Source organism: Sciurus carolinensis, chromosome 10 (assembly GCF_902686445.1).
Source record: "Sciurus carolinensis chromosome 10, mSciCar1.2, whole genome shotgun sequence".
In the NCBI taxonomy this organism is placed as follows: Eukaryota; Metazoa; Chordata; class Mammalia; order Rodentia; family Sciuridae; genus Sciurus; species Sciurus carolinensis.
Window position 1 is genome coordinate 80970942 of NC_062222.1, and position 10936 is coordinate 80981877.

At 35.3% G+C, this 10936-nt stretch overlaps 1 protein-coding gene across 1 annotated transcript; it reads right to left on the reverse strand.

The window, feature by feature from the left end:
* Positions 1 to 974: 974 nt before the first annotated feature.
* Positions 975 to 10707, reverse strand: Areg (amphiregulin). Its single transcript, XM_047566938.1, has 6 exons — positions 10441 to 10707; positions 9028 to 9273; positions 6304 to 6505; positions 5321 to 5476; positions 3075 to 3183; positions 975 to 1218 (listed from the first exon to the last, which is right to left on the reverse strand). The coding sequence occupies exons 1-5, from the start codon at positions 10499 to 10501 to the stop codon at positions 3090 to 3092; spliced, it is 759 nt and encodes a 252-aa protein (XP_047422894.1). The 5' UTR covers positions 10502 to 10707; the 3' UTR covers positions 975 to 1218; positions 3075 to 3089.
* Positions 10708 to 10936: the final 229 nt, after the last annotated feature.

Genomic DNA, 10936 nt, shown 5'->3' on the forward strand with positions numbered 1-10936 from the left:
AGATGTTCAAGGAGAGATAGATCAGAGACTCTCAACACTGGCAGCATAAAGAAAACAACTAAGGATCTTTTGAAAATACAGATGCCAGCAACTCACCCCAGTCCATTGAAGTCAGAAGTTTGAAAAGGGAATCTGGGTGTTTAAGCATTTAAAACTCAGGTGCTGATAATATGCAGCTGTGGCTGAGAATCAAATGGTTCCATAATCACTAGAAAATGATTTGGTGAATGGTTTCCAGAGACAGATGAAGTGTTGATGCTTAAGGCACCTTTATTCATGAAGTTCTATGACATGATTGCTGATATTATGTTTATTAATTTTTTTCCAAAATATTCCCCCCACACATTATAATGTTTTGTTTTGCACTCAGGTGACTTGGTTGATTAGTCAGACACCAGACTGTGGTCACCCTAAAACCTTAATGTTCTTGAAAGAATAGCCTCCAAAATGCAGGCATACATTTGTTTAAAAGAATGTGAGAAAATAGTATCAAGAGGAGGTTTTACATGCCTCGTATATTCATGTCATGATATCAGAAAAGAAGTCTCAAATGTAAAAACTTCCTAGTTCCCTCAAAATGCCGTATTTGTTAATATGAAAATCATTATTTTCTCTTTGTAATGATCACAGTGAAAAGCAGTGAGTTTGTTTTCTTTTATAATATCTGCACCTTCTATAATAAAGGCAGTATCGTATTTTGACTCCAGATACTTTCACAATGAACAAGACTTGGTACAAGTTCTACATGGAATAAGAAAGGCTAATTAGAATTATTAATGCAAAAATTATTACTGTTTGTGGCAAGAGTACGTGGCTATAATTTTCCCATTCTGAGTACTTTTTAAGAAAATGAATGTTTAAAAATAAATATAAAAACAGTACCAAATTTTTAAATGGTCAATCAAGTGTTAGAAGCAAAATATCCTGGAGTATTGCAATTTCAAAACTAATATTCAAACTCTGAATCTGTTTGATTAAAAAAGTTTAATGAGCTATAAAATAAATACACTTCCATTAAATATTAAATAAATTATTTACAACTTGAAAAAATATTTTTTATCTCCATGCATCTTTTTATGTACAGAAATTATTTAGCATAAAAAAGTGACAATTGAAAGTTTAAAACCATCAGAACAAAAAGGTTCCATTTTCTTCACTGAAAGGAGGATCAATTCATCATTTACACTTGTGACTTCGCAGTGACTCTGACCTGAAATCCTGTTAGAAAATAAAGTGTTAGAGAATAAGCTTAATTCCAACATAGTTTTTAAAAAATTTTCAATGAAAAATCAGCAATCAGAATTTCTGTCAATTTTTTTCAAAATTGTCTTATGAAAAATCCTAAAAGCTTTTCAGAGACATAATATCACTTCAGCTTGAATCCCCTTTCATTTCTGGTTGGGTTATATGCCTACTTAGAAAACTACAAATGCTCATACCAGTTGCATAAATTTCTGCTTAATAAAAAAGGTAACAACAGTAATGAAAATTAGGTTTCCTAACTAAATCTACACAGTGGATACAATTAAAAACAGAGATTAAGTGGCTCTATATTTATGATATGCAGTTAATTTAGGATAATTAGTACCAAGGGCATAATAATAGTAGCTACCAGTTAATAGGCAGCCACTAAATGCCAACACAGCATATTCCTTTTCCTAAAATTATTCTGGGACCTACACTGAGAAATTTTGATGGTACAAAATAACCAAAAATCTACCCTATTTATATGTTGATCTTAGCTTCATCACAATAAGCCAATACATTAAAATTTTGAAGTAATAGATACTAAGTATTAATATTGCTATGGATAATAATTTATTTCATGAGTTACGGGACTAATTCTGTAAAAGGCTTAGAACATAATATCTGTACCTAACCAATATTAAATATAGTAGGTTTTTCAAAGCATCAGAACTATCTGGAATATTCATTATAGATAAAATTTATGATTCAGTAGATTGAGCATTGGGCATAGGAATATGCATATTTAACAACCATCTCAAGTAACTCTTAAACCCACTTACAGTAGAAAAACAGCACCTTAAGGAGGTGACATCTTAAATGTCTGAGGAGATGAAATTTTTTCTTCTGACCCACTTTTTAAGTGCAACCTTGATTTCTTTTCCTCCCTCTTCTGCTGGAAGTTTTCCTCATGAACTCCTTACTTTAGTTATTAATGAAATACCCCTCTTCATACCTACAACCTTCTTACCTTCTACCTACAACATGCTAACTCTCCTTTTTTATATTTTGGTGGTGAGGATCTAACCTAGAGCCTTGCAGCTGCTAAGCATGCATTCTACCCTGAATCACACCCTCCCATCTATAGCTCTCCCTGTTGACAAAATAAATAAATAAATAAATAAATATAGTACATATATACACACATATATATTTATTTACCAAGTTACTCTCAAATAAATACCCCTCTCTTTAAAAGGAGTGTTTGATCTACTGTGCCTGCTTCCTCAGCTTTTTAGTGCAGGCACCCCACTCTGTCTCTCCACTGTGTGAGCTCAACCTATCCTTATAACCTTCTCTCCTCTAACACTCATTTGAGCTAGGCTGTTTTCTACAAGTTTCTAAAATGATCTGTTCCATCTCTCAGTATTTATTACCCATCCTCCTTTCCTTTCATAATCGCTTGTACCAATCTCACCAGTCCTTCAAGGTTTACTTTCAATGCCATGCTAAATACACACCATTTCCTATTCCCAAAATGCCTCCCACTAGATTCTCTCTTTTATTGGAAGCTTTTCGTACTCCATTGGTTCCTTTCTTGTGACACTTATTTGACTTCCCTTAGTATTCTGATTCTTTGCATTTTCCCCTATCTAAACATTAAGTTCTTTGAGAATTCTCTCATATCTATATACCTTTTAATACTCAATAAGTTCATAGCCCATTCTCAATATTGAACTCAATCTCATACTTAAAGAATAATACATTAATATAGCCATTAGAGTAGATCCATAATTAAGAACATATTCCTCATTTTTCTTGAGATTAATAGTGCTATATATTTTTCAAAAGTATAGGATATAATCTAAAGTCAAGTTTACAAGTCTAACCTGTATTATCTTCAGTTATGCTATTGAATGTGCATGTCCATTTTCTTGTTGAAGTTTCTTTTGTTCTTCTGCTTCTTCTTCAAATTCCCTGAAGTATCTTTTTCGAAGCCTTGAAAGAACAAGACATTCTACTGTTACCAAAAATTCCCATCTATCTATATGTTGACTGAGCTTTTCCTGAGTACAGAGAATTTCTTCTCATGAGCTCTTATAGACAACTGAGCAGTATACTTCATGCTAAACAAAAACTTAAACTCAACTATAAAATCCCACCAGTCTTCTCTTTTAAGGGGGCACTTATGTTGCCTTTATATAAACATATTTCCAGAAAACAGAGATTTAAATGTGTCTTCCAGATCTAAACTTTCAGAAGGCATGGGACATATCCGAATGCCTTTTTTTTCCCCTGCAGAACTTAGCACAGTTGCTAAATGCATACTTGGAGAAGATGGTGGAATAGTTTTATAATACCCAGAATTCACGTTTATACACATCAATTTAAATGATTAGAATTTTAAAAAACAGCTTATAAAATAAGTTTTTAAAAAATTTCTAAATAGAAACATTTCCTTCTAGTTTCATTTATTGCTACAAAAACTCAGTGGATCAAAAAAATTTTGGCATTATACAAGCAATTCAATTTCTAGCAGGACTTTTTTGTTGTTCTAATTGATCATACATGATAGTGGGATGCGTTTTGACACACTATACACAGATGGAATATAACTTCTCATTTCTCTGGCTGAATGTGGTGCTCTCACACCAGTAGTATAATCTTACATGTATATAGGGTAATAATGTCTGTCTCATCCTATTGTCCTTCCCATCCCCATCTAGTAAGTCTTTAATCAATCTACTAAACATTATCATCAAAGTCATAAGAACTTTCATTGTGATATTTAAGGAAAAAATTTACTTCTGTTATGGAAAACCTAGTAACTGTGGCTTAGGCTTGATGTTTGTGTTGTGTTTCATATACAACAAGAATATGAGAGAAAAGGAGGGAAAATGTGGCCTAATTTTAAGAGTGCTAACATGATAATTTTCTGTATTTTTCCAAAGGTTTATTAAATATTGCAAATCGACAATTAAAAATTTAATTATTTTAAGACACCTTTCATAACTAGCATTTTTTTCCTTCTATCCTCCTATGTTAAATAATAATTATTTATCTGAGGGTATCTTCCTAAACACATTTGTATATCTGACTTGAGGTACTAGAAGATCAGAATAAATTCCAGGGTGTGCAAAACAAATGTAAACTATACATCAAGCTTCTTTATGTGTCATTTTATCACTATCTTCTCTGTATTTAAGATAATAGTGAACAATAGTAAAAGATAACCACTTGTTTCCTGAAGGACAGTAGTGGTAGATCATGTACATGATCCAGTGAAAAGTAATTTACCAAGACTTAAAATTAGAATAATGAGTCCACTGCTTTTCCCAAGTTCCAGTGGCACATGAATCATCACAGAGCCATTCATGCCCTCCCCCAACTTCCCTCCTTCAGTAACTTCTGTTTGATAGACAAAGCCGTCTTATGTCCCCATCAGTGCCTTCTACCTAGACCAGGCCAGTTTCAGCTTTCACTGGTCATGAAGTGAAGTGTGTGATGTTGTTAGTAACAGAGGGAAGATACTGCTGGAGTGGAGCACTAACAGAATTGTTCTTGCTTCCTACACCATGTCATCTGGAGGAAATGTTTTGTTTTGTTTTACATTCTCCTATTACTGTTATTCGACCATACCAAAATAGGTATAAACTATGAATAAATCAGCACCATGCTATGAAACTACGAACTCAGAATTTTGCATTGTAAGACAAGCAGAGACATGTCTGTTCCTGGCTGCCTATTTGAAGTTCTTTGTGATTTTTTAATACCAAGGCAGTGTGTTTGATGCTATGAACCTACTATGAACCAGACCTTAATTATTTCCTGGGAAACATGCTTCATCCTAAAGTATTCATAGAACATACCAGCACTTTCTGAGATTCAGAAATAACAGTGAGAAAAGTATGACATGCAATAAAACCATCCATTTTTGAGTTCAAAAAATGGCTAGTTCTGAAAAAAGAATTCATATGTTGAGTTTTTAGGGTAGGCAAAGTAATATAAATCTGACTATATTCTTCAAAGATCATATGCCACCAAAAAACAACTCATCTAAAATGATAGTAGGGTGTGATAGGAATACTGAAGAAAATTAACCTTATTAGGAATTTTAAAGCTGTGTGATACGTACTGGACTGTAATGACAACAGCAACAGCTGTGAAGCTTGTAGCAGAGACAAAGGCAGCTATTGCTGCTAATGCAACTTTTGAGAAATCTCTGTCACCCATGCTGTGAGTCTTCATGGACTTTTCTCCACACCGTTCACCAAAATAATCATGATGACATCTGTAAATTAGAAATTATTACTAAAACATCTTATATATTTCCAGTTCACTTTCTAAGTCAAGGACAGCTATGTAATTCCCACATTTAAAAAAAAAAAGTTATGCCTTGTATTTGTATTCCAAAATCATAAGACATAGAATGCATTCTTGCTAAATATTCATTAGTATGAGTGCAAGTCAAGATTAGTTTAGGTGTGTTACTCCGAGACACACCTTGCTATTCTTTGTGCTTCTTTTATGACCAACTAATGAGTTCAGTGACTTATACAGTTAATACATTTCACTATCTTTTAATATGTTAGCAGCTTTGGAGGAGAGGCTAGAAGACAAAGTGACTAGAACATCATGAAAAATTAGGTGAACAGTTAATTAAGGATCTTTTTTAAAAAGAAGTTTTAAAAAATGCACACTGTAAAACAAATGGTTTATACCAGGGATCCTCAAAAATAGAGCCTACAAATCAAATCTGGCCATTTGCCAGATTTTTTACAACCTTTAATTTAAGAATGAGATTTTATCCTTTTAATTGGTTATATAAGTACATACACGATTTTAGCCCATAAAATCTAAATATCTTCTACTTGATCCCTTAATAAAAAGTGTGCTGATTATTGGTTTATACACTGGAAAAAAAAATCAATGGATTTCTGCAGCTAGGGATTTCAGATATGGTGTATTTCAGTTGGGAATTAGTGGGTACTACTGGAGGGTGCAAAAACCTGAGAACTACATATTAATTAATTTTTCCAGTTCACAGATTGCAACAAATCATAATTGATACCTTTCATGTAGGAAATACACAGTTCTATGTAATTATTTAAAACTTACTTGCATGTTACTGCCTCCAGGTTCTCTATATATTTGCATTCTCCATGAATGCAGAAATTTTGAAATTCTGCATCACATGGATTTTTCTTCTTTTTGTTTCTTCTATTTTTTCCATTTTTCCCTCCCTTTTTCTTTCTTTTGGGTTTATCTGAAGTCTTTTCACCTTCTGTTTTATTTTTCTGTGGCTTAACTACCTGTTCAACTGAAAAAAGAAAATAAGATTTCTTTACAACAATCCCTCTCATCTTGAATATTATTTTGGATCCATGAGACAAAGAAATCACAGCAATGAGAGCTCATGGGATAACAACCATGTTTATCTCTTTATTTAACACATTACACACAATAAATGGGCAGAAAATATCTATGTTGTACAGCAATTAAAAATCTGAACACATTTTATTTATACAACATATTTTGAATTGATATGCATTATCATCATCATGAGTATTAATAATGTGTCTAAGAAAATCCATTAAACATTTTTAACATTTCTTGAATTTCTAATCCATTCCAAGTTCTTGGCAATGAGTATTAATTTACTTGAATCTAGATCATGACTGAATGCACTGTTATCCACATGACATAATGAGGAAACTGAAATTCAGGGAAGACAAGTAATTGCCCTAGGATATGCAGTTAGAAAATGACTTTGCTGGGATGACAAGTCTGTTATTTTTTCATAATATTATGCCTTCACTTGAAAAGGTCAATGCCATTGATTAAAATAGAACTTGGGGTTTTCTTTGCTGATTTTATTTACTCATAATGTCCTTGTGTTCACTATTATAGTTGGGAATTAGTGGGTACTACTGGAGGGTGCAAAAACCTGAGAATTACATATTAATTAATTTTTCCAGTTCACAGATTGCAACAAATCATAATTGATACCTTTCAGGGTGCTCACTTCTGTGTTTGATCTATTTGAAAATAGTCCAGGAATATTTGTTAATTGATGCCTTAGACATTTAACGTATCAAATCTACAGAAAGTTTGTGTAGGGTGTAACTTTTATGCTAAAGTCATAGAGGGGAAGTTTCCATTTAGGGCTGTACATTTTGTTATACTAATACCTTAATAGGTTTACATGATGAAGCATTTAGCAAACAGAGCCCAATGAAAAGAGAAAATATCATTTGTCATAAGGGTCACATAGCACCCATTAAATAGAAAACATAAGAACCACAGTGAAGGTTACAAGAGTATCAAAGATAGAACCTCTATGATTAAGAAAATGATAAATAAATATGAATATTTCAGCAGGTTTTTATAATAACATTAACGAAACGCAAATTAGGAGAAATGTCTGATAGATGGTTATATATAACTTTTATATTGAAATTTTCCTCTGATCCAAAAAAAGTACAAGTTAGAGTAAGTCTTCTAAGAGAAACATTTTAAATGAATATTATTCTACTTTATCAGATAGATTACAAATCATAGATAGAGGCAAATAATAGTACCTATGCTAATAGTACCTATGCTAAAGTGTTGCAATAGATATTATACCCATGGACATTTAACTGAACAACTTTCCAACAGAGTTAACCAATGATCTCACACTAATTTATAATGCATTGTAATCTAAGCACCAGTCATTAGCCTCACTTATAATGGATTTGACTTTCTGATATCTTAACAATGTAAAATATGATTAAGAAACCAGTTGCTAGATACCTGGATGGTCTAATCTCATCCAATTGTAAGAATTGTAACTGAACCTTTTCTCTAGCCCAAGTTCAGAAGCAAGGGAGCAGAGTGGTCACTAAATCTGTGCTCAGCTCACATTTAAACCACTCTTTCCCTCTGGAACCACTTGCTCTTTCTTCTCCAGCTTCGTTTGGGAGCCAGGTAGAGAAGTCAGGGAAACTGATCAGAAAAGAAGAGACCTTAAAGAGCTCTGAAACTATCTTGCCCTACTCCAGATGGATGCTCCTAGCACATTAGATCTGACTTATTGATGGCATCTTCTTCCCTCAAACTCCAAAGTAATATGAGGGTACTGAACAACATTTATCTCTTTCTTTGGTATTCATTTTAAGCAAAGGGTCTTTTTAAAAGATCAGATAACAGGAGAAGTGAGTCATTTTTTAACTGACAATTGGAATTTGTGGTTAAATCATGATTTTAGCAATATAAAATTTATGCATGCTTGTTCTTTATTATTTCTAAAAGGCATTAATGTCATTTCCAGTTCCTCAACATCTAGTATTTAAAGGTTGAAAAGTCTAATGCCTTTTGTCCCATTTACTTCTTTCTGTTGCCTTGTGTTAAATGCAGTTTAGGGAAGGTTAAGTTGGGGGAAGGGGATACAAATGCTAAAAAAAATAAAGCAGCTAGGAATGGTTAAGTTCTACTTCTGTCTTAGCATGGAGGTCATGTGTCATAATGTGAAAGAACATAATATCTGGAATAAAGCAGAATGGGGTTCTAATTCTGGCTTAACATTGGTACCTGTGCATTTTTAGGCAACATAATTAATCTTTTCAACATCAGTTATTGCATCTGTACAATGAGAATAATGATGCCTACTTAGTAAAGTTATGAAGTTGAGACTGAAACATAAAACACTGACTAATGCTCTAAACACATAGGATATGACCCTATATAGAATTTTCTGACTCAATTTACCTAGAAGGTAAGCAATTCACACTTTTCTGAAGCAATGTTGCTCATATAAACCCACATCCCTTTGGTTACATTTCCCCTTTATCCTCTACTTACCTCTGACTGAATCATCCACGATATAGCCAGATATTTGGACTTCAGCGTCATATTCTAAATAGTCATAGTCAGTTCCTGAGGACAGTTCACTACTAGAAGGCATTTCACTCACAGGGGTAATCTCACTTCTTGAGGACATCTCATTTCTTGAAGTAACCTCGAGTCCACTAGCACTGTGATTCCTGGAAAATGGTTCCCCTTTCTCAGAGTAAGTGTCATTGAGATCCAATCCAACAGCATGATGGCCTGAAGGGAAAAGATTAAGGAAAGAAAAGATGAAGCAGGGTGCCTCTCTCACCAGCCAGCTATGTTAAGTAGAAATGTTTATCTTCTGATATCAAAGCAGTTATTGCACATGTGCTATTGTTTGTGATTGAGTCACTTACAAAAGCAACTTCACATTTTGCCAAGAAGCAAACTCAGCTGTTCCAATTACAGAGCCTCTTTTATCCAGGGTTTTCTTTCCACAAGATAGTCTACATTAATCTCCACATTAAAAAATAGGCCAGGGTTGGGGATATAGCTCAGTTGGTAGAGTGCATGCCTCGCAAGCACAAGGCCCTGGGTTCAAATCCTCAGCACGCAAAAAAAAAAATTAAAAAAAAGGCTAAATTAATGCAACAAAATCACTTAACAGCTATGTCAAAATATCCCCATCACTTTGAACTCCAAATACATTTATATATGCTAAAATGCTATCCTGCCCCATATTTACAGGTTCTACATAGGAAGATTAGATTTTCTTAACATATGCTCACATTTTTAAAAAATTATGCACATATATATAAAATGTAAAAGTCAACATAAAAAATGTAAATTTGGTGACTGATGATTATTATTGTCATTTTCATCATTATTTTTACTTGCATAGGAAAGAAACTTGAGGACTATGTAAGATTTAGGGGCCCAGTTTCAAGACTCTACTTTATCTTGCTTTACATTTTAGGTCTCAATAAAACAGCATCAGAGTGGTGATTTTAATCTTTCCCGGGACACTAAAGTGAAAGGTGAAAATACAATCATTAGACAGAGGAGATGGGAGAATTTAGGCAGGAGACAGCAAACACTTCTGGGTCAGGAATTAACTACTCTGTGGAAACCTTTCTGAACCTCGGTTTCTTTATCTGTTCAACGAAAGGTTAGGATCAAAGGATCTCTGAATTCTCCATCAGCAGGACTAAAGTAAAAGTACAGATATTCTTCAGCACGCTCCTCCTGGCTTGGATGCTACACACTTGTCTGGGCTTTCTCTCTTTGTCCGAGGGAGTAACCTTAGGGGTGATCGCCTGTAGCGGGACAGATTTCAAGGCACGAAGAGCGCTTTTTGGAGAAGCAGTGGCAAAATTCAAAAGGCGACAGATTGTGCCTGCCTTGGGAGAGAAACCAGGCAGTTCAGAGCCGGCAGATCCTCACCTGAGCCGAGGATCAAGAGCAGCAGCACCACCGGCGCCTGCGGCAGCAGCGGAGTTCTCATTGGTCCCTCGGGACGGCGGCGTCTCGGTCTCTGGAGCAACTCAGACGGCAGCTACTGGCAGAAGGACAAAGTGGTGAAAAAAGACGGCAGGAGAGCGAGTGTGCGCCGGTGTTCCAAGGCCCGGCCAGGCTCCGGGTGATGGAAGCCGCCGAAGCCCTGGGCTGACTGCGGGATCTCCAGTGGCTACCGGCTCGCAGGCAGCAAGGTGTGCGAACTTTCGGCAGGCGCCCGGGCACCTGCCGCTTTATAGGGCCGGGCGGGGAGGGAGCCACCGCCTGTGACGTCACGGCCGCGGCCGTGGGTGGAGGCGGGAGGCCGCCCCAGAAGTTACTACCCCAAAACCACACACGGATGGCGGGGGCCCCACCTCCCTCGTGCGTAGACAGCCGCAGGGAGGAAATAGAAAGTCAACCTCTGGGTGCAAGGAGAAAAAGA

Bases quoted from the DNA above. Each gene is read 5' to 3' on its own strand.
- Areg (XM_047566938.1), bottom strand. From the start codon at position 10,501: ATGAGAACTCCGCTGCTGCCGCAGGCGCCGGTGGTGCTGCTGCTCTTG. The intron at 6,506-9,027 runs GTAAGTAGAGGA...TTCTTTTTTCAG, and splicing joins CGTGGATGATTCAGTCAGAG to TTGAACAGGTAGTTAAGCCA. The intron at 3,184-5,320 runs GTACGTATCACA...TGTTCTTTCAAG, and splicing joins GCTGTTGTCATTACAGTCCA to GCTTCGAAAAAGATACTTCA.